Raw genomic sequence first — 24,524 nt, 5'->3', positions numbered from 1 at the left:
ATATTTACATGGGAGCTAAGAGGGCAGAAAATTTAAGTAATTGGTGGGCAAGAACAATAACTTTAAGGGCAGAACTCAGATTTAGATTGATTTTAATTATTTTTTCCCTTTATTTTCCTTTCTAATATTTCAGTTTAGACATACTATGAATTGAAACATTCATGAAAAAAATTTCCTGTATGTTTTCCGAACTCACCATGTCCATAAAAACAACAATAAAACACACAATCAAAAAAATTAAATTTTACTCTTTATCAAAACTGGAGGATTTAAAACAAATTAAATTTATGAATATTATGGAAAGTGCATTAATTAATTAATAGAATTTTTGTTTTGTAAATCAAGTTTGGAATCGCACACCTTCAAGAAAAAACAATTGTAAATAATAAAAAACCGATGTTCCCTAATTTAATTACAACGTGAAAAGGGCGGCAAAAATTGGAATAGCCCGCGGATGGCAAAATATATAACTCCTCTTCTGGAAAAACTGATTATATATTTCAAATTGTAAATATTTTTACGCAATCAAGATGGTCATCATGTGAGGCACATAATGACAACAATTCACAAATTTTTCTTTACGGGTTAACAAACTGCCTTATTTGAAGCTGAGGGAGAGGTTCATAAACGATGATGGGCAAAAAACAAAAGATAGTCGGCGTTTCGTGTGGAATCCATTCACCTTTTGGCGAACTCTCGATGGCGTGATATCTTCAGTTTGTATTTGGCGATCAAACGAAAACTTCGCCTATCTAGGATTTTAAGATGCATGCCGTAAAGGTTCACTTTCTATCAAAAATTTCGGTATTCTTTTTTTTTTTGTTCTCGGCTCTTTGTTTCGCTTATGACCTCGTGCTCAGGAGAAACCAGTCGAGCAAAGGCTAAGAATTCGACGGCCTGAGAAACAAAAGGAATTTCAAGCAGCGACTAAAAAAAGAAATTTTATATATAAAAAAATGAATATATATAAGTTCTGAAGGGGAGGGCTCAACGTGCATGCATGTATATTGGGTGATAAGGCAAAGAAAACGGGTAGGAAAGTAAAGTCCAGCTAGAAAGGCTGTAGCTGCTCGAAAATCATGTTAAATCTCGCAGAAAACTGGAGTTTCCCCCCGAGCCTTCTTTTTCTTTTCCGTTTTATTTTTATACAGTTCCATTCGGTATTTATGTATTTCGCTTACCGAATATTCCAAAGTTTATGCTGCTAACTTTATAGCGGAATCTCCGCGTGTTTTATAGAAAATGACACTGTATTTAGGAGTCCGTTTCGATAGTACACTTTATTCTACTTTTCCCAATTTCTACTTTCACGGGTTAAAATTTACACCGCGTGCGAGTGTCGGGAATATCTGTAATCGGAGCTGTCCTGGTATCAGATCAGGCTTAAGGGTTTGTGATAAAGGTTTTTTTGGTAATTGTAAATTCGTATTTTTTTTCCCCTTAAGGGGTCTCCTACCTCTTAGCATGGTTAAGAAACTTTCTTTTGTAGGAATATTATAAAAAATATTATTTATTTTAAATTTTTACCACGTATATTTGATTTTCTATGCTAGTAAAAATTTTTACACGTCTTTAATATTCTTAATATTGTTTTTAAATTTCAAAAAACGCATCAAAAACAGCTTCTGCACATGATAAAATTGTACGAAATCAATGCAATTGAATAAAAAAAATGATTCAAAATAAAAATAGTATGGTCTCATGCTGTTAGTTTGCAGTAGTCAAATTGTGTCAGAAGTTTTACTATTCCTAGGGTTCACAAAGTTGAGGTAAACTGAAATATACCAATCCCTTCAATTTCTATGAATTCTTAAACAATTTGCGAATTTATGGGACACCTTGTATATCTGTAATCGGTTCTGTTCAGGTATCAAGTCATGCTCAGGGCTTTGTTACAAAAAAAAAAAACTTTCTGGTAACTATTTATTTGCAGAATTTTTTCCCCTTAAGGGATATAAATTTTTTTGTACTCGGAAAATTCAGAGTTGAATTTCGAAAAATCATAGAGAAAAATCTAAGAAAATCTAAAAGCAAAAAGATCGTTCAAAAGATCATAGAGGACACTGTAAATCAGTCCAGCAGTCACGTGATTGGACCTTAATAAAATTTCTCGATCTCATCTGCGTCCGAAACGTTCGAAAAGCTTCAACCGGTGATCCGTGGCTGATGTGAAACAACTTCACCAATAGTGCTTCACCAGTCGATGCCAACATCGCAATGAAAACCTTGTGTAAAAAATTATGTAAAATTCATAGAAAATTCATGAGCTGTTAATCGTACACTCTGCATGTGATATAAGATTCTGATTTGCGAAATCTCCAGTGATTTGCTCTTGTACTGCGTCCTCTATCGACAAAAATTTAATTTTTGTCTTTTATAGCGTGAAATCCGTATGATTTGTGCAGATAATTCGTTAAGCGCCCGAGTGGCGTGGTGGTAAGATGTTAATCTACCACCGTTCGTTGTTACGGTCCCGGGTTCGAACCGGAGGGAGGATATAGATGAGATATTTTCCCTAACAATCTTGAGGCGACCATCCATAGACAGTGCCTTCATTTCCAGCCTATCTCATTAATGGCAGTAAATTGCAATATAGCAGAGTTGGTGAAGTAGGTAATTTGTTAGTGTTAGACACACACATCCCCAAGTCGAACTGGAATTTGAACCCAGAGCTGTATAGCCAAAGGCGAGTGTGAGTGGATCGCACTGCTAGGCGGATTGTACCATTTAAAGTAATCTCTTTCTGAGAATTACTTTATGGCAAACCCCCATACACCAATTTCTTCATTTTCAATGAATTTTCAGGTATCAAGAAGGAATTTCTGTGGTTTTTTTTTAAAGATGCATTCAAAATAAAATTTTATAGGGTTGAAATAGACGTAGAGCTGGATTGGAAAAATCTTATGTATTTAAAACCTTTTCACAAATAACTTAGTTAATTATAGTTATTAGATCGTATTAAATATAATTTGAAAAGTTTATAATTTTTTCAGGTTTGAATGATTCCGGGCCGTATATTCACCGGCATGGTTTAAACTGTAGTCACAATTTTTCGATAAGAGATCAACGTAGATTGGTTAAAACCTGAATTTAACCAACCCGTGTCGGTCTCTTATCAAAAAATTATGACGATAGTTTAAACCATAGTTTCCCAACCTTTTTTGTCCCATCGCCCCCTTCTTCAGAAATTTTTTTCTCTCCCATCGTCCCCCAACGCAATCTAATCCATAGGATCCCATGCTATACCCGTAGCTTCTACCACCCCCCTGGAGTATTCCATAGCCCCCAAGGGGGCGTTAACGCCCACGTTGGGAATCACTAGTTTAAACTATGACGGTGAATACCACCCTCAGGCTAACATTCGGAAGAAATTAAGTTCTAAGAGTATGGAAAACTACGAGCCGAATTTCTATATTCAAATATTCACATAAAATACAAGCTCTTTTTGAAAAGTTAAATTTAGAGATTAGAAATGAATTTGAAAAATTCAATGAGTCTAATTTTGTGATTAGAGTTGAAATTCGAAATTTCTCAGAGTTGAATTTAGAAATTTATGAGGATAAAGTTTGGAAATTTATGAGAATAAAGTTTGGAAATTTATGAGAATAAAGTTTGGAAATTTATGAGAATAAAGTTTGGAAATTTATGAGAATAAAGTGTGGAAATTTATGATAATAAAGTGTGGAAATTTATGATAATAAAGTTTGGAAATTTATGAGAATAAAGTGTAGAAATTTACGAGAGTCAGTGATAAAGAAATTTCTTATAATTAAAATTCAGTGAATATTTTTTTTTAATATTCCAGATTTAAATTCAGAAGAAAATTTTTCACGCAGCATAGAAATTCAGCAAAATTGCAGAATAGAAATTTCAGAAAAAAATTTCATCAGTGGTTAAGATTGAACATAAAAGAAAACTTTTCAGAGTATGTATCAGAGTTGAATTTTGTGAAACTTAGATTTGAGTTTTCAAATTTTTCAGACAAGCACCAATTATAATTACATTAAACAGCAAATTCTGACAAATTTTTTGCGTCAGAAACAAAAATAGCCATTTCTTATGTAATTCGGTGTAATTAACAATAATATTAACATAAATAAAAGCTGAATTGACCACGGTTTTTCTTAAATTGCACATTTAATGCACATATAATGCAATATATCGAAACACAACTTAAGGATATATATAGAAAACAACATTCTCTTGTACAAAAATAGGAGAAGTTTTTTTATTTTGGCAAAAAAACTTCACCTATATACAGGGTGTACACTATCGACCTCCAAGTCTCTTAACACTAGAACAGAGGTTCTTAACCTATTAGTCGAGACCCAAACTTGGGTAGTAGGAGCTTCTAAGATGGGTCGTTCAAATTCACTAACAGCAAGGACTCTTTGGTCGTAGAGGGTCGAGATGAATCGCACATTTCCTCTTACAGCCAGTAAATCTTCAACTATGGATCACGTTCCAAACTTGATCGCAGGAGGCTTCCGATATGGGCTTCCCCGCTAACAGCCAGAAGCTCTCGAGCTATGCGTTGTGAGCCATACTTAATTCGCAGGGGCTTCAGAGTTGAGTCGTTCAAATTCACTAACAACCAGAGACTTTTTAGCTGCTAGCTAACCGCACATGAGAACTTCGTACACATTCCTCTGCGAAATTTCTAACGAATCGGTACATATCGGAATTTGTGTGCACGTGTTGTGAACCTAACGTGAAGTTTGTTTCTGTATAATGCTTGCCATGTGTAGTGTGCTGCCATCATTTTCCCTTTTCTATGAGTGAAGTATAATGACTGATTAATTGCACCGTTGTAGACCTGTTGCTCTCTGTGGCGAGACTTTTTGACGGAGAGATCGGCTCGCATTCGGCCTAGAGATCGGCCTCGAAGTTGGGAACCCGAGGAAACTAACTTCAACCGACCACCACTGTGGTGACGGGATTTTTTGAGCTATGTGTCACGACCCCACACTTGATTTTCAGGGTCTTCCGAGATATCCATTTTGGGGGAAATTTTTCCTCACTTCAGAAGCAACGGTACTCCAGCAAAATGTCATACGCCCTGTTGAGCCAACTTAGAATCAAGGACATCTGTGTAAGAGCAATTTTTGAACGTAAGAATTTTGATGTCCTCACATACCTCCTATTTTAAAAGCGACACACTCAGTGACGCTATCGTAAACAACCGGAAGAATTACAAATGTTTTTGTATATACACTGACATAAGCATGATTATAATTTTGTAGCCATGAATATTTGTATGAGCAAATAATGATATTTGCTCCCAGTATGTATTGTATTTATATAGTAATGTTTATGTGCATTCCCAATTTTGTAAAAAAGGGAAACTTACGCTATGTAAATAATATATGTGAGTAATTCAAATATGAATGCCCAGCACTGTGAACGGAGGCTCTGTTTGATTATTCCCGTCGCAGTGGAGGCTCTGTGTGCTTTCATATATGTGTGTATATATATTGCATATTTCTGTAAAAAGAAAGGGAAGCAAAACTGCTCAGCACTGTGGACGGAGGCTTTGTTTCCTCGTTTCCCGTCACAGTGGATGGCGTTGTATATATATTGTGTATTTAGATCATTCAAATCTTCCACCTCAACATGCCAACTTCATCTTCTTACTTGCCACACAAGTCTTCTCCTCACTTCTTTTAAAATCCCAAGCTGCTGTCTCCAGCCCTTATGTGCCACTGGACGCACGTCACAATTTTTCTCCCTGGTCACTGTGTTCGGCTATCCATATTTAGTCAAATGGCTTATACGTTACATCGACTTGATAGCTGTCTTCATAGGGAGAACGACGTGAGTGATTCGATACTTGCGAGCACGGGGCAAGGGGACCACTACTATTAATCTTTGCTAATTTTTCCGACACAACTACCCGAAGCAACATATATTTTTTGCTATTAACAGAAAAGTCATTGTCAACATTAGTGATCGCCGCGATATGAATCAAAATAATAAATTGCTTAAGATCTGCTGCGCTCTACATAACTTAATGCTGCGAAAGCGTCCACCTCTATCTATAGCAGGCCTCCGTGCAAAGCTTTGACGTCACTGAAGAAATCTATTTCACCTGTAGGCCATCGAATAAAGCAGGGTGCGACATCATTACCCTTTTTTTTTCACTACATCCAATGACTAGGCAAAGCTGCATTAAGACCTTTCCAAGCGGCTTTGACTATGTAGGTGAAATTACAGCCACTAGATAGCTTCATTTCCGTTACCTTAGGTGAAAAATTCAGTGTCGTCATGAGCTTCGCGCGAAGACTTTCAGACGTAGACAACGCACGGTCGTAAAATAATCAAGAGTACTAGGAGCGTCATTACAGTCGCGTCCGCATTATTTTAGCGCACCAGTAGTTACTACATTAAAATAGTGTAAGCATGTAATGAATATAACTTTCCTTTTAAAAACGGCTAACTGATCTTAAAACATTACACAATTCAATACAATATTCAATTATAAAATATTATTTGAATTGTTATTATTATTTTATGAAGTTTTTTTGATTTTTTGACATTTTTATGTACAGAGAAAAAAAGTAGTCTAGAAAAAAAAATTGTGATAATTTTTGTTCAACAGATGACAGACATAAAATTAAAATCACAGTTATGATTGCGCTATCTATTAGTGAAATTTTTTAACACAAACATATTAATTTCATGTATACTTTGTTTTGAATTGTTCAGGCTGTCCCTAATTGTTTGCTCGGCAAACATCTCTGTGCAACCGCTGCATTTAGAAACAAATTCCTAGGGCCACAACTGGGGAGGGAGCAGTTCCGCCTGCCCCCCTCCCCCCACCGGGATGTAAAGGGCTTACATCCCGGAAGGGACAGAGCCTGGGTCGTGTCTGGTCTGACAGATCAGAGGGGAGGGGGTTGTAAATTTCACCCTTCAAGGTCTCCTGATTACACCTGCAACTTCCAATTGGAAAACGTTTTCAAATACGTGCGGTTACTTAAAATGGCATAAATTTTCCATACATATATTATATTAAATATATATATTATATTTCATCTAATATAATATATATATAATATATATTTCTAATTAAATATATATATTAGAAAATCAAATATTAAACTAAAGATGACCGTTGAGATCATTGGACTTCACTATCCAATATATATATATATTGGATTAATATAATATTACATATATATTAATATTTGATTTTCCTTATTTACTGCATATTTTCATTATATGATATTCATGCAGTAGAACCTGTTGCTAAAGGACACCCATGGGACCAAAAATTTTATCCGTTAATGGGGAGGGACGATGTACTGTTGAACCTCGTTTATACGACGTTCGGTTTCGGGCGAAATTGCTTTCCATATATTTTAAAGTTAAAAATGTATTTGTTACTATAAAAGTGAACAAAAACACTAGTGCGGTGGTTATGCATAATCACCAATCATCTCGATAGAGAAAGTTTGATTAAATTTCACCATATTTTTATCATTTTTACCGGTGATTATGATTAATTTCCAAATGAAGTTGAAAGCCTGATAAATACGGGAAAAAATTCTTAATTTATCTTCCCTTCGTTCAATCAATTAATTATTTTTACCCGCACATTATACATGCACTACACATATATTTTGCAATGCAAATGAAATTGAAATAAATGTGAAGAGATGAAAACACACACACATATTCATAACAACATTAGTCTCGTAATGTTGGCTTTCTTATATAAATACAAATACAACGCCACAACAGGCAAAATGCCCAACGAGGTGGCTGAGAAAATCAATTTGAGCTGCGTTCTTCACTCGCATCAGCAAACAAAACCAACTTTACCATTCGAATTCCCCATCCTGGACCTCCATCCGAAGACCCACTGCATAGGTTCTACTTCACTCTCATAAAATTCAATTTTGTTTTCCTTTTTTCTTAAAATAATCCTTTTTATATATTTTTGAAGCAACAAGTGAGCAGCACTAGCGCTTTTGTCATTCAAAAAGATACTTTTTCGCTACCTCTTCATTTTATATCTGCATTTCTTTCATATTTTATCCTACTACATATATATACACACACACATGATGAAATATTATACAATGCCCATAAAGAATACTCGTGGTTGAATTAATTTCTTTTTAAACGTGCCAATTGTGTTAGAATTTACTACCTCTGTGGGTAAGCTATTCCATTTATCAACAACCCTATTGGAGAATAACTCTCTGTCATACCATAACCTGGAGTTGTCCCTTACCAATCGATACTGGTGTCCCGTTGTAAAAGCAGTCGAAAGACGGTGTAGCAATAATTCATGGTCCATCCTATCCATCCCGTACAAAATTTTGAACACTTCGATCATGTCTCCCGGACACCTGCGTTCATCCAAAGTGAACATATTCAAAAAAAGAAGTCTCTCTTCATAACTCAAGCCTCGTGTGCCAATAAGAACAAGCGTAGCTTTTCTCTGCACACCTTCAACCAAGCCCGCACCCTTCTGTCAGTATGGTCTCCAAAACCTTACAGCATACTCCAGTCCAGGACGAACTAATCCTCGAAAAAGCGGAAGAATGACTTTAGGAGAACGCGACGAGACCTTTTTGAAAATGAGACCAAGCATTCTATTCGCTTTATTGACAACCCCTGAACAATGTTCAGAAAACATAAGTCGCTCGTCAATGAGAATTCCCAAATCGGTGACTCTAGTTGCATCCGGGATAGTGACACCATTCAACTCGTAAGAGAACCGTGGGTTGTTCGAACCAAAATGAGCGGCCATGCACTTGTCAACGCTAAACGTCATGCTCAATTCATTTCCCATGTTCCGATCCTGTTCGAGTGGATCTGGATTTACTCCCTACCGCTTTGACACGACTACCCCCATTAGCATCACGTCATCTACGAATTTGCTAACAATCCCATCGATACTCTGATGGAGTTTATCGATAAAAACTGAAAAAGTATGGGGCCAAGAACACTTCCTTGAGGGACTCCACTTGTGACGTCTGTCCAATTAGAGAATTTCCCGTTCACCATAACTCGTTGCAACCTATCTCTTAACCACGATTCTATCCAATTCAGCAAGTTGCCCCCAATTCCAATCTCGTGTAAACACTTCAAGAGTTTACCATGTTGGACCCGATCGAATGCCTTCTGGAAATCAAGGTAAACAACATCTACATTTTTGCTCTTACCCAAAGCCTTAGTCACGTGATCATAGAAGCAAAGGAGGTTAGTTACACATGACTTCCCCTTCCTGAACCCATGCTGATTATCCGACAATACATTATTCTTGTCTATCCACTTCACAAACTGCCTTTTGATGATAATTTCCAAAATTTTCGAGAGAGAGCTCGTCAAACTCACTGGACGATAGTTGGACACAGCTTCTCTACTACCCTTCTTAAATATCGGAACAACATTAGCAAGTTTCCAATCACTTGGGACGATACCCTCAGCAACACTAGTCCTGTATATCTGTGCGACTGGCCCCAACAATTCATTAGCACATTCCCTGAGGACCCTGGGATAGATATCCAGGTCTTCCACTTGAATATCGTTGAGAGATTTATCACCCCACGCAACACCCGTACATTGAATAGCATTTTCTGTATTAAAAACCGACATGAAAAAGTGATTGAAAGCACTACACATGCCTACATTGCTCTCTACCCTAGACCCTCCTATCGTGAGGGGGGGGGCCAACTGTCCTCCTGCATCCATTATTGATGTACCTAAAAATGATTTTCAGTCAGAGTCAGTTATCTGTCAACCTAGATTCAACTTCCTTTTTACTATCCCTTATCGCTTTCTTCAACAGACTTCTTTTATCAGTAAACAATGATAATTCACCTCGTCCACTTTTATACTCTCTGAATGCTCTTTTCTTTTCAAGATAAAAATTACGCACGCTATCCTTGAACCATAGAGGGTACGATGTACAAACACGCTTTTTTTCGGACAAAGGGTATGACGTCGTGCAAAACAGAACAGCTTCGTTCTAAATTCTTCCTATTGACTTATCACCCAGATTAATTCCAACCAGTCTCTTTGAAAACTTCCGCTAACCGTTCTCTCAAAGCATCAAAGCTAGTTCTCCGAAAACAAGGAACCAGTCTTTTGTTATCAAACTTACCCGAAGGAAAATTACAGAGTTTTACTTGTGGTTTTCAACGTTTTTTCAGATTTCCTCGATCAATTTAGTTCCTTGAATCGTGCTGTAGTTGCCTGCTGGAACTCCTGGCAGGACTGATGCTTAAAAGCTCACCCAGCATGCTATACCCATCTGCTCAAGTCCCCTTGGAGGACAGAGTGGGGACCATCTTCTGATTTGGTGGTAGTGGTGATTGTGCGTACACTGTAAAATTTCAAGTTTTACGCCGTTGTAATACCCAAAAATAAAGATGTTTTTGCTCTAATCCGAATGTTTGTTTTATTTTCCTCGTTTGGGTGAATAAAAGGTCACTAACGATAATTTGAGACGGTATTTTTTTTTCCAATTCCAATTTAGAAGTTTCCGAAGATTTACACGGTTTTTGATTGTGATTCTGCAACACAATGAACTTGCTGAATGAAATCGATCACAGTTACAAATTCTCATGATGAAGCTCGTTCAAGAACGACATCCCATATATGTTATGCATTATGCGTGTATGATTACGTATGGCTGATTATGTATGATTATGTATGATATGATAATATATTATGTATGTAAAATTCAAAACCATATTTAGGAAAACTAACAGAAAACAGATGACATTTTTCATTTTGAAAATTGAGAGCTGGGAAGGATATGAGAATGATTTTTTGAAAAAAAATAATAATTAAGAAATGAAATATATATGTTACGGTAAATGCGATAAGTTCTTTATGCATAATCACCGAGCATTTTGGTAAGTATAAATTTCTCTAAATTAAGCAATGTTACCGGTGATTATGCATAGCACCCAAGCGTCGTTGGTATATTTGATATATTCCCCTAAATTAATTACTTTTACCAGCGATTCTGCATAGTTCCTAAGCGTCGTTGAAAAATTTAATAAATTTCCTTAAATCAATTACTTTTATCGCTGATTTTTCGTAATACCCAAGCGTCGCGTCATTGGTAAACATGATAAATCTTGCATATAGAAACGTCCTCTCCACTTGTCAATACAAGATTCATCGAAAGACAGGTTATTTGTGGAGATGAAGATTACAAGGAAGAAAATTCATCACTGCCCCCCCCCCCCCCACGGGGACTCGAACCCCGGTCTCTCGCTTGCCGGACGAGTTAGTTGATTGTTGACGCCGTCCATGTACGATGCCTTTCAACATATATATATACGCTCCAAGGTTGAAATATTCTATCTGCTTCCACAGCTTAGACGGTAGAGCACTCGTCCGGCAAGTGAGAGACCGGGGTTCGAATCCCCGTGGGGGCAGTGATGAATTTTCTTCCTTGTAATCTTCATCTCCACAAATAGATAGTCTTTCGATGAATCTTGTAATGATAAATCTTATTATATGATATACTATACATAATGATTCATACATGTATCATTATATCAGGGTACGATAGTTAAATTTGTTATCATTATATCGGTGTTCGATCGTAAAATTTGTTATCATTATATTGGGGTCCAATCGTGAAATTTGTATATGGAGTCCGACTATATTCATCACACATACTAGACTCATTTGAAATTTTTTTAAAATTTTAATTCATTCGACAACACAACACAGACATAGCACTATGAAATCTTATATATAAATGTGAAAGTATGTATGTATGTATGCTCTTTATACAAATCTACAGTTTTAGACGGATCGTCGCCAGATTTTGCATATATACCAAACAGGTCCGGGATTGAACCGTAGGCTACTTTAAAACGTCGTCAGAGCTGGGCAAATGCCCGAAATGGGCAAAAAACTGTCGGGCAACAATGGTTTTGGGGCCTCAACAATTACTTTCGGAACGTTTACTTTGGTTACCGTGGTTTCCAACCATGCGTTTCAGACGTGAATATATGCCTTTACAATGGTTTGCCACACCTTTAATTCTATTATTATAACAGTTTATTCATTTATAACGGTTTGTCACATTTCCAATCCTCCCAGTAATTGAAGAAAACCCGGGAAGCGCCGGGTATTTTTGCTTGCCTGTATACAGGGTGTCCTGTAAGTGCTAATGCGGCCTTTATCTCATCAACCGCCCATCGTATAGGTATAGTTACAATTTAAAAAATGCGTAAAAGGCGTTTAAATAATATTCGCTGCACAAGCTGGACGTATGACGTCGCTAACAACAGAGAACAACAACTACGCTGACAAAACTGGGAATAGAAATGTTCAACGCCAACTGATGAACTCAATGCTTGCCTCAAATCATCAACACTCTGGCACGAAGTTAAAAAATTATCATTATCCACCAACATGCGAGTTCAACTGCAAAATGATTCAGCACTGCTATCATTTTCACATCAGTTGAACAACCAGTAGACCCAAGCACTGGACCAATTACGTTCCCAAATGGATTTTGCAGTTGTTAAACTCAGTTCAAGAATTTGCAGACAAAGTCTTCCCAAACATTCAACAAAATGACCAAAACCATGAGTGGCTTTCTGAGAGCGATTCTGGCACCGAAAAATGACAGTGTGAACAAGATCAACGAAAAAATCCTAAAAATTATTCCAGGAGACTCCACATCTTACAAATCGGTTGACACTGTCACAGACACGGCACAGACATTTAGTTCTGTATCCTGCAGAATTTCTGAACTCTTTTGGATATTCCGGTGTGCCACCACACAATTTGATCCTCAAAGTCGGAGCACCTATAATGCTTTTAAGAAATTTGGACACACCGAGACTCTGCAATGGCACCAGACTCTGCGTGAAGAAATTGCACAATTGCATCATTGAAGCAACGATTCTAACTGGATGTGACAAAGAAAAATGTCTTCATTTCACGTATCCTAATTATCACCGAAGAAATGCCATTCACTTTCAAGCGATCACAGTTCCCGATTCATTTAGCTTTTGCCATGACAATCAACAAAGCGCAAGGCCAGTCGTTAGCAGTGGCAGGTATCAACTTACTTGAGCCCTGTTTTTCACACGGACACCTTTTCGTCACCTGTTCACGTGTTGGTAATAGCAAAAGTTTGTACATCTACACACCAGTTGGACAAACAAAAATATTGTGTATCCACAAGCGATTGCCTCAAGTTTTTAATTAAAATATTTAAAAATAAAAGTAATTTTTTTTTACTTGATGCAGAAATTTTTTTCATTAAGATATAATTAATAAGCTATACATATATAAATTTTTTACGGGGCGGGCAACGTCGCCGGGTATCAGCTAGTACAGAATAAAAATACAATACAAATGTAAGGCAACACAACAAAACAATACATACACTATGCAGCTCTTAGGGACCCACTTGGTCCGTCCTAGAGCTGAAAAAAATGCTATTTACAATAAACGGCAATACGCTCTTGATTTATTTCAGTTTTTTTAAGTTATTTTTCAATTTTCGCCTTCGTTACCAATTTATATTTTCAATAAGCGTTTCAAAATTCCTTATGGAGTTTGAGGATATGAAAATTTCTTTCTTGAGATGTTTATTTATTTATTCTAAGGTCTGATCATTTTTCTCCGAATTTGTTACTGGTTGGTCCTAGGTAATTTATATTTTTTTCAACAAGGTATTTATTTGTTTTTGGAGTTGAATACAAGAAATTGTATCTATTTGAGGTTTTATAGTTGTTATTTTTGAGAAATTATGGTTTTTAGTCCGGAATATTATCATTTATACACATAAATCTGTTTCCACCAGTCACCTTGGTCAAGTTAACATTTTTACATCCTTCATCAAGAGCGGATCCACAGGGGAACGATGGAAGCGATCGCCCTTCCCAAGAGCCAAGTAATAAAGGGAAAATTTATCTGTCCCGTAAAATACGAAATGATCCAATGCACCTACACAATATGTTGCTTCTCCGACACATCACCATGGATCCACCTGCGTCCACTCCATTCGTCGCTGAGGTTTTCTGCCTTCTCTCCATTATGTTAATTTTAATCTGAACTCACTTCAGATGATTCTGGAATTATTTGCCTTCTCAATATATCTTGGAATCATTGCTTTCAATAATTTTACAATTACTCTTTTATTGATTGTGAATTAATTTCTATCAGAAATTCCCAAATTATTTCTTCCATACGTTCTTAATTTTCATCAATTTGTTCTGGAATTATTTCATCATTCTAGAATTATTTCTCTCATTCTAGAATTATTTCTCTCATTCTAGAATTATTTCTCTCATTCTAGAATTATTTCTCTCATTCTAGAATTATTTCTCTTATTCATTATAGAATTATTTCTCTCATTCATTATAGAATTATTTTTTCATTTATTCTAGAACAATTACTTTCGTTCATTATAGAATTATTTCCTCAATTCATTCTAGAATTATTTCCTCAATTCATTCTAGAATTATTTCCTCAATTCATTCTAGAATTATTTCCTCAATTCATTCTAGAATTATTTCCTCAATTCATTCTAGAATTATTTCCTCAATTCATTCTAGAATTATTTCCTCAATTCATTCTAGAATTATTTCCTCAATTCATTCTAGAATTATTTCCTCAATTCATTCTAGAATTATTTCCTCAATTCATTCTAGAATTATTTCCTCAATTCATTCTAGAATTATTTCCTTCATTCATTACAGAATGATTTGTTTCATTTATGCTAGAATAACTTCTTTCGTTCATTCTAGAATTACTCCTTTCATTCATTCTTGATTAATTTCTTCCATTCATTCTTGATTAATTTCTTCCATTCATTCTGGAATGATTTATTCCATTCATTCTGGAATGATTTATTCCATTAATTCTGGAATAATTGATTTCATTAATTCCGAAATTCTTTTCTTTCATTAATTCCGAAATTATTTCTTTCATTAATTCTAGAATTAATCGTTTTTCAATGTTTTTAACTATTTTCTGAAAGTGATTTTCAACCCACGACAGAAAGCTCCAAGGGCCATGCGATGAAGTCCCTCGGACCTAAAAAAGGATTATCTTTCTCTTCCAAAATAGCAGAAATTCAACAAATTATGTACTTTGATACATAGTATTCAGTGAAAAGGAAGAAAATTTATTGATATCCATAATTTTTTTCCATAGTTTCGTCATTTCCAATTTTATCTGAACGAAACATAATATCAATATTCCGGACTTTGACGATGACGATTATGATCTTTGAACTTTGATAAGATAATTTGCATAAGTGCGTCACTAAGCTGACGCATTTTCATAAAACCATTAAAACAGATGTTTTTTCGCCTCCCGATAGAATTTAAGTTACTTATTACCGAGATATTACATAAAATATACAAAATTCGACGCTCGTTCCAATTGCCAACGTTCAAATTCCGCTCTGAACTTTAACTTTGAAGGGTCGGGGGATTATTAGAAATATTACAATACCGTCCGATATTCTTGAATCTCAGGCATAATATACGTTTTAATTCTTGCATATATTACGTTCTAACACATTCTGTATTCAAGTTTCATCTCTCTCTCTCTCTCTCTCTTATGCATATACGAGAGAATTAATACTCCCCTAATCAGTGAGAGAAATCCTTAAAAGAGCGTTTTGCCTTTACTTTAAAGGACAAGCGCGTTCCTAGGTGAGAGAGAGAGAGAGGCATTATAATTGTAAATAAACTCTGTGCCTTTCTGTTTAAGAGAATTTCAACAAATTTCCGAACTTTTACCCCCTTTTCATTGCAAAAGTGTGGCGCTTGTTAATGCAGCCAATTTGTAGTCATTGAAACCGACGAATAGCTCAAGAATTACTCTCTCTCCGTGGGTTTTCGTTTGCTAATTTTCTCTCGAACTTGTCTTCGAGAATTTTGCGGTTCGAGATTTTCCTTCGGAAATGTTGTTTGAATTTGTATGTATCTCTGTGAAAAATATAGGGGCATAATATGCCAAGTACTTGCCTCCTTCATACGCATATGATACATGATTGTATATATTTTTTTCATGTATTTCATAAGTTTTTACTTGAGCTGAAATATCTCAATTAAAGTTACGGCGAGTGTTTGTTGGTTTGAGTTTCAAAGGTTGAAATTCTTGCACTTGTTACAAATGTAATTGAAGCTTGTTCTTGAGAGTGATCGAAGGTGTTTTGAAAGTTTTTCGGGCAGAAGTTTCGGATACTTTGTCGGCCGAATTCTGTCCTAAGGCAGAGAAATGATTTGCAATTTCTGAGAAATGATTTTATATGGGTATTTTGAAAGTTACAGACAAAGATTACTTACATTGGCTTCCGAAATATAAGCATGTGGTGGCTTCTAACCCTTTGAGACCCGAGCATTTATTTTTTTGAAATTTTGAAAATGCTTTTGCATTTCTGATACTCAAAAAATTCACTAAAAATATAAATGTCAGCAAATCTTTATTTTTTCAGTTTCTTTCTGTGAAGAAATACAATTCAGTTCGTTCAGATTTTTTCATCCAAGGTGATGCAGGTATTATCATCTTCACATACAATCTTTCCAGAATTTTATTGCTAAATTTTATGTAATAAATAACACATTTCCCGGAATTACTTTCTCTTGGAAGCCATCTTAACCCCCCCCCCCCACACGAAAGTTCAATTTCAAGTGCTGCCCTCTAATGAAAGCCTCTGAAGTTCATATCCATCTTATTTCTAACTCAAAGCTTACATAATCCTTTAAGTCAGATCTGAACTCCTTCAGGTGAAAAGAAAAAATTCTATAGTGAGGAAAACACACATTTGCTGCACCATGATCTGAAAGGGATATAACATAACGACACCACTTAATCTCTAGATTGAACGATTAGTGGAACACAAACAGGTGGTACTCGGGCGTACAGTCCTTTCACGTGGAGCCTTCGGCACACAGCACCAGCAGATATTGCGTTACCAAGGGATGCTTAAACCATGGATGTAACAGTTGTATAAGGTGCAGGGGTGGCTTGAGAAAAACTCTCTATCTGTGTGAACCTATTTTTGGTACCCCTGCCCACGTCTTTTTTTTTTGGTTGATAAACTTTTTTTCTTCACATTTTCACCCAGATGTGGCAACCTACCTCAACCTAAAGCGGCGCTCCGTGCATGAGCTATCCCGGTGGAGGTCGCTCGTCGATTCCCCTTGGTTGTTGGTGGCTGTAGCAATATAGATTATAAAAGCAATTCAAAACAAGCCAGACAGTTGTCCGGATGCCGGTATCCAGTCGACCAATGTTTACTGACCCCTCTAATGGTCGGTATTTTGCTATAGTTGCCAAACGGAATTGACGAGCGACTTCCACAAGGGTGGTTCTTGCGCCGTGCAGCCGCATAGGAGGCACTCTTGGAAGGGGAGCCAAACCCGAGTTTAAGACGTGAAAAAAAAAATAACCACGTTGTGTGTGTCGACAAAAAGCGTGGGCAGGGGTACCAAAAATAGGTCCCACATGATTAGAGATTTTTTCTTGAGAATCCCCTAGACCTCCAAAACTGTTACATCCATGGTTGAAACATCACTTGATAATACAATATCTGCCAGTATTGTGTGCCGAAGACTCCATGAAAGGACTGTTCCCCCTGAGTGATGTCGTTGTATTACGTAAGCCGTACGTTCTTAACTTTTGGGAGCCAGAGTATTAAGATCATATTTTCCGTGATCATGAATTTTAAAGTGAATGGTTATTTGTTTATTTCTGAACCTTTTTGCTATTTGCTAACCTGATGCACTTTCACTGCAACTGCTTGCAAAAAAAAGATTAATATGTTTTCTATACCAGAGGTAACTAAATTCTTCCTGTTCAAGGGCCGGAGCGTAGCTTTTTCTTAAATTGAATCTTTCTTTTCCCCAATGGTTTATATATCCCATACACCAAGTTTCATTTAAATACCTCCATGAAAATTAGTGCAACGTACGTCTGAATAGTGTCAGTTTATTATAACCACCCTCTATGTATTAATATTTTTGAATGAAGCACAAGTTTTTGATCTTTTAATTGCGAACAAATCCCTAGAACCCATGCCCAATGAGAGCCCACACCATGACTAACTTTCATGTAGGAAGTAAATTAAGACGCTCTCATTCGATTTTTTAGATATATATGTATAATCAGGGCAGCAACTAGGGAGGATCAGGTGTGGTTGGTGCCCCACGCACTGGACCAGAGGGGGGGGGGCACCGAACTCACTCTTTAACTGCCCCTGCTTCATTGCATGGGGTACCAAAATGCGTGCTTGCCCCGGCTGAAAAAAAAAAATATCTAGCTGTGGGGGAGAATGGAATTCAATAAAACCCTCATAACGGGCTACCCTCAGATGCGGTCACCACCTCTTTTACGACCAAATTACAATTCCCCCCCCCCGTATAATAAAAATATGCATTTTAAACCCCTGATTAACTGTCACCTTTTTCTATTACGGACGAATTTTTTTGTCCCACCGGTGTCCGCAAAACAGAGGTTTTACTGTGTATAAAGCTTTCTTATCGTTGCTTGTGACGTATCCAAGAAACCAGGTAACAGAAACACATTCTTAAAATCCTACCGAGGTTACGTCATATGGACCACAATGCCTCAATTGTGTGTGAATCGTATTTTTTTTTTTTTTTTATCTGCCAAAGTTCTTCACAAGGACTTGTTCTCATCTACGACCACCCGAAAGAAGCGTCATGTGGCAAAGTGTAGAAAATGCTTCCCCCCCCCCATTCTCTTCACGCACTTCAAACAACCAAGTAGATACATAGAGAACCACTCTGGGAGCGTCTCTGATCCATACTTAGCATCCATCCCGCCGCTCGTGGTTACGCGAGCGTGTACCACGATTGTGATGCAGGGTCCCCGCTTGTGTGGTATCGTTTTCAAGGCGGGGGTTCTTTCGTTCTAGAGTCTTGTCGACCGGAGGTAAAGAAGCGTGGATTGGTTTCTTTCAAGTGAACAAGGAGAATGAGACACAGACAACAAGAAGATCGAGGCGTTTTAGGAAAGCGCTCAAAAACTATTAATCACTGAGCTGCTTTTCGAAATCTCTTCCCGAATGGCAAGAAGGGTGGCGCCATTGTAATTGCTGTTAAGCCGTAATTGTTCTCCCATCGCTCCCCCTCTTGTTCTCCTTCTGTGCAACTTGTTTTGTTATTTGAGGTAGCTCTCGGGCTCTCAACTAGGCAGTTCATTCTTCACGAAACATACTGTGACGGCTCTCAAGTTTGTTTTTTTTTTATACTTTTCTTCAAATAAACTCGAATGAGTACACGGCTACTCAAAGTGTTAGACAGAAGTGTTGTTCATATAATATCATTAAAAAAAACTATAAAAATTAATTGATCATTAAGTGTAATATTTTTGCATAACATACATGATGTTTGACATTAAGGCAGTGATTCCCAAACTTTGACCCTAAAATTCAACCCCCCCCCCCTCCCTTGACAAGAAATTCATCGGCGACCTCCCCTCCCCTATATATGGTGACCATATATCCAAATTTTCCGGGACATTCCGATTTTCATATATACCAGTAAATGTGTTATACAAATATTCGCCTCAGCAGGCAAAATCCCCAAAGAGGTGGCTGAGAAAAAGATTCCCATAACAAAAATATGGATGTGATATATTTCAAAAATACAGCAAAAAAAAATTAAAAATACAATTACAAAAACTAGAAACAATATATATATATATATACACACTATAAAATATTATACAATGACCATAAAGAATACTTATGGTTATCCCGAAAGCATTTTCTCTGGACACTTGTTTCGATTTTTTTTAGATGATATTGACTTTTAACGATATTTATTCATTATTTTTTTTTAATATTATATAAATATTTATTTGGTTTTTTTGAGGTAGTTTGATGTTCTTTATGCAGATTTTTTATTGATTATGAAATGATTTCTATCAGAAACTAGAAAATTATTTCGTTCATTGATTTATGTTATTTTTTTTCATTATATCTGAAATAACTTGTTTCGAAAATTCTTTCTTTCGCGGTAATTCTGAATTTTCATCAATTTTGGACTTTTTTCCTTCATTTTTTCCAGAATTATTTCTTTCATCAATTAAAAAATTATTTCTTTCATCAATTAAAAAATTATTTCTTTCATCAATTAAAAAATTATTTCTTTCATCAATTCCAAAATTATTATTTTTTCATTAATTCTATAATTAATCGTTTTTCAATGTTTTTAACCATTTTCAAAATATGAACAGAGAACCACGGCAAAAAGTCCAGAGGGTGTGACCCACGGGTCATTCGTTGAAGACCCCGTCTAAAGTATCGCTCATTCATTTGAATGAATGAGAATAAAAGTAAAAGACCTTCAACAAATACAAATACAAATACAAATACAACGCCACAACAGGCAAAATGCCCAACGAGGTGGCTGATAAAAAGATGCCCATAAAAATATGGATGTCATATGTTTCAAAAATACAGCAACCCAATTAAAAATGCAATTAACACAAATTACAAACAATATATACACATGATAAAATATTATACAATGCCCATAAAGAATACTTATGGTTGTCTTATTCTAAGAATGGATAGCTTCTCGATTTACCCCAACATGTTTATCGTATTTCTTTTTAAACGTGTCAATTGTGTTACAATTTACTACCTCCGGGGGTAAGCTATTCCATTTATTAACAACCCTATTGGAGAAAAATTCCCTGCGACACCATAACCTTGCATTGTCCCTCACCAATCCTCAACAATCCTCGGAGTTGACGATTTTGCTGCAAGACAACACCTGCTCAATCACTTACCTTTTATTATATAATAGGTGCCCGAGCACTTACCGGACATGTTTAAATGCGTACAAATAAACAAATACATCTTCGGAACTGGCCCTGGGCTGCTTAAGAAAGCAATACTCATCCGTGTTATGGCTATGGGTGAACTTGGTAGTTGTGAGCCAGATTATTCCGAAGCCATCGTACACCCTCGAAGGTAAGAGAGTAAGCATTCTTTTGACAGCATGTCGGGATGGCCACCGGATATGACTCTACTCCGAATCAGGCAAGTTTAATTACCCTGTTAAGGCTCCTACAAATTATTGAATCATCAGGGTCATCGAAATTATATCCCTCCGTAATTGTAATGGTCTTTGCACTGGTACGAATCACACCGAATTCGATACTTCACGTGATGTTCTTACCATCATACAAAGGGCACAACAGACAAAATGTCCAACGAGGTGGCTGAAAAAAGATGTCCATAAAAAGAATGGATATCGAATATACAGAGTGTCCTGTAAGTGCTAGCGTGGCCTTTATCTCATCAACCGTCCGTCGTAGAGGTACGGTTCCGATTTAAAAAGTGCTCAACAGGCGTTCAAAAATTATCCTGTACCAGTTTTGGGAGTGAAAATACAGTGTGTAAAGAAATAAAAAAATATAAATTTTTGTACGTCCCCCCCCCCCCTGCGCTCGAACTTCCAATTAGAAAGTTGTTGCCCTGTCTCTCCTGATGTCAACAAAAAAAATCCATGTTTCTAAGTTTAAATATTCACAGAGGTATTCGAATTCAAAAAACGGAGTAAGTTTGGGGAAGATTAAAGCGTTAAAATACGGGTAAAATGGTTAATTCTGCATTTAACACTGCTCTTTCCCATTGAACATTGAAGGACCGGACACACCCCGCTTCCCATCTCAAGGAGATATCAAAGCGTTCCCGAAAGATGGGTGCATCCGGAATTTTATTAAATATGTATATGTATATGTATATATATCTATATAAATTTGTATAACAGAATAACAAGTCCAATTACAGGAGTATAAATCAACGGAATAATTATGATAAATCATGATCTAAGAATCGAAATCTAAATTGATATTATAGCGTCCTTGGCACGTCCGGACTCGATAATCAAATTCCGTTGGTGGCGGTCCGTCCGCGTTCGTTGGATGTCACTAGTCATGTAGGCCGTACAACGACGAATCAATGTCATGTTTGCGTCACATGTCCTGGTCCAAGTGTCCAAGTCAGCCAATGTTCGCACACCCAGATGTTTTAGCTCATTCTAGGCACACATTCCTGTTCCATAAGCATCCTACGTCTTAATTCTCCTGGGCAATTAGGAGATTTCATCATTCCCGAAGCTACATCGGCTGGCTAGCTGGATTATGGGGTGCATTGATTCACAACGTTAACATGTTAAGTGTTTATAGTTTCTCCAATAAAGTTCACCGTTCAACGACGTATCAGTTTCGTGAATTTCCGGTACCCCTACGTGGCCGCAAGTTGTAGACTCTCCCTGGTATCAGCTTTACTGGTCTGGAAGGCTGAAATTCATCCTGCTTCTTCCGTAGTCCACCCATCTTGTCGTGCAGCAAATATAGGTTACGGTCCAAAAATTGAATCAAATTTTGAATGCGTGAGAAGTTCATCGGACTTTTTAGTATTCTTCTTTTGAATGCCGTCATCTGACTTTGTGACATCTGACCAAAATGAAACGCTGATGTGTGTGGACATTGGCAGACGTAATGCCATAGCGAGCCCGTAGCACCACACTTACAAGCATTGTGAGATGATCGTCCAAAGCGCTGCAAGTATGTCGGAAATGGACCATGCTCAGTTAAAAGGATTGTTTTTGTTCGCGGCCATACACACTTGCGCAAAGCCACTCGACGTTGTATCGTGTAGACGTCTTTCGTTGAGTTCTTGTTCCATTCAACTTGCCAAAGATGAAGCATTCTGTCTTTCAAGATATTACGGGCATGACTCCTCGGCCAAGGTAGAACAACCAAGTCTTCCAATGTTGTCGCTTCCTTGGCAAGTTGATCCGCTTTTTCATTTCCAGCAATACCAACGTGCGCTTTGACCCAGACTAACCTTATGTTGTCGTGAGCGCGTAGGATAAGACGAATACTTCGTACGTCAGGGGTAGGTGAACCAGGATCTTGTATGGCTAGGAGGTCAGATGCGCTATCTGTAAAGATTGTTACTGGACAAAGCATCTCTCCCGCACGTTTAACAGCATTGAGTATCGCAAAAATCTCGGCTTGGAATACGCTATTCTCTTTAGCTAACCTTCGACTCCATTGCTCCTCTATTGAACCATCTTCCGCTAGTACCACATACGCGCAGCCAGTAGCCGTTTCTGTTTTAGAGCCATCAGTGAATATTTTCTTAGAGCCCAAGGAATCTATATTATCAATACCAAATGGCATTATTTGAGACTTGGTGAGATGTCTGCTTGGGTGAAACAGCCATTGCTTATGCCGCTGCTCAAATTGGTTTGACGAAATTCTCTGCTCGTCCAATATTATGTCCTTTTCAAGATGTAGCAGTCTGGTCTTAAGAGCCTCGTACTCCATGTAAATACTCAAAGCTGGGTTGCCTGTAGCCACATACAGAACTTCGTCCGCGGTTGTAACGTAGGCTCCAGTAACATATAGAAGAAAGGGACGCTGTGCGATATCCAGAGCTCTCTTTTGTTTTTGAGTTGGGTGCTGATACCAAGTGGCGCATCCATATGAAAGTTGCCTTTGTACAATAGTCTTATATAAGATGTTGCGAAAGGCTCGCTGCATTCCCCATTTCGATCCGGTCAATCTGCGCAGTAATTGCAGTGTGCCATTTACTTTGTCGACCTGTTTTTGGATGTGCGCCATAAAGTTCAATTTACTATCAGAGTACACACCAAGGTATCGTATTATCTGAGACGGTCGAATTCGTATACCTTCAATGTATTCGTATACCTTTGCCGCTGTGGTGGTCGAGTGGTTATAGTGCCGGACTCGTGATGCGAGGATCCGGGTTCGAACCCCACAGTGGTGGTCGGCTGAAGTTGGTTTTCTGTGGTTCCCAACTTCAAGGCGCAAATGCGAGCCGATCTCCCCGTTAAAAAAGTCTCGCCACAGAGAGCAACAGTCCTACAACGGTAAATCATTCAACCATAACACTTCACTCATAGTTAGAAAATTTGGGGGCAGATGACAGCACTACACATAACAAGCATTACACCGAAACAAACTTTACGTCAGGTTGCACTACACGTACACGCACATTCCCGCATGTACCGATTCGTTGGGGGGTTCCGCGGGGTGGGGGGGTTGCATGTGGGGTGTAGCAGTAGTAGGTAGGGACTCCAAAAAATGGGTTGGGGATCCATGATGTTCTTAAGTCAACCACCTCGTTGGGCAATTTGCCTGTTGTGGCGTTGTATTTGTATTTGTAATGTAGATCTTAGGTTTCATCTTTTTCTTTGGGTGCGGCCACAAGAAGCGGGTTTTTTCTACTTCCAATTGAAGTTTATTATTAGCCAGCCAATTGCTCAATTTTCCGAACACTGTCTGTGCTTCATCCGTTATTGCTATATGGTCTTCGCCGGATATAACATATACCAGATCGTCGGCAAATGCCTGTATATATACCCGCGGGCCCCAGTTAATCTGTAAAAGCGTGTTGAGGACAAGTGACCACATCAAGGGGCCGCTGCATGAGCCCTGTGGACACCCTTTCATCTGCTTTTTCATGGCTATTCCTCCGTCTGTGGACATCATTATATATC

General features: G+C 37.4%; 1 protein-coding gene across 1 annotated transcript in view; it reads right to left on the bottom strand.

The window, feature by feature from the left end:
* The window catches only part of LOC149070555 (uncharacterized), a 55,725-nt gene that overhangs the window by 30,513 nt on the left and 688 nt on the right, over positions 1 to 24,524 (bottom strand). Inside the window, exon 2 of the mRNA XM_089248882.1 lies at positions 22,527 to 23,604. Within this exon, the coding sequence (XP_089105008.1) occupies positions 22,527 to 23,604 (1,078 nt within the window). The remainder of the gene's footprint in view (positions 1 to 22,526; positions 23,605 to 24,524) is intronic.

This window comes from Pholcus phalangioides, unplaced genomic scaffold (assembly GCF_987345545.1).
Source record: "Pholcus phalangioides strain wild (caught in Gottingen) unplaced genomic scaffold, Ppha-v1.0 ptg000021l_1, whole genome shotgun sequence".
NCBI lineage: Eukaryota > Metazoa > Arthropoda > Arachnida > Araneae > Pholcidae > Pholcus > Pholcus phalangioides.
The sequence above is the reverse complement of the archived record's forward strand: the minus strand, read 5'-3'. Positions and strand labels throughout refer to the sequence as shown.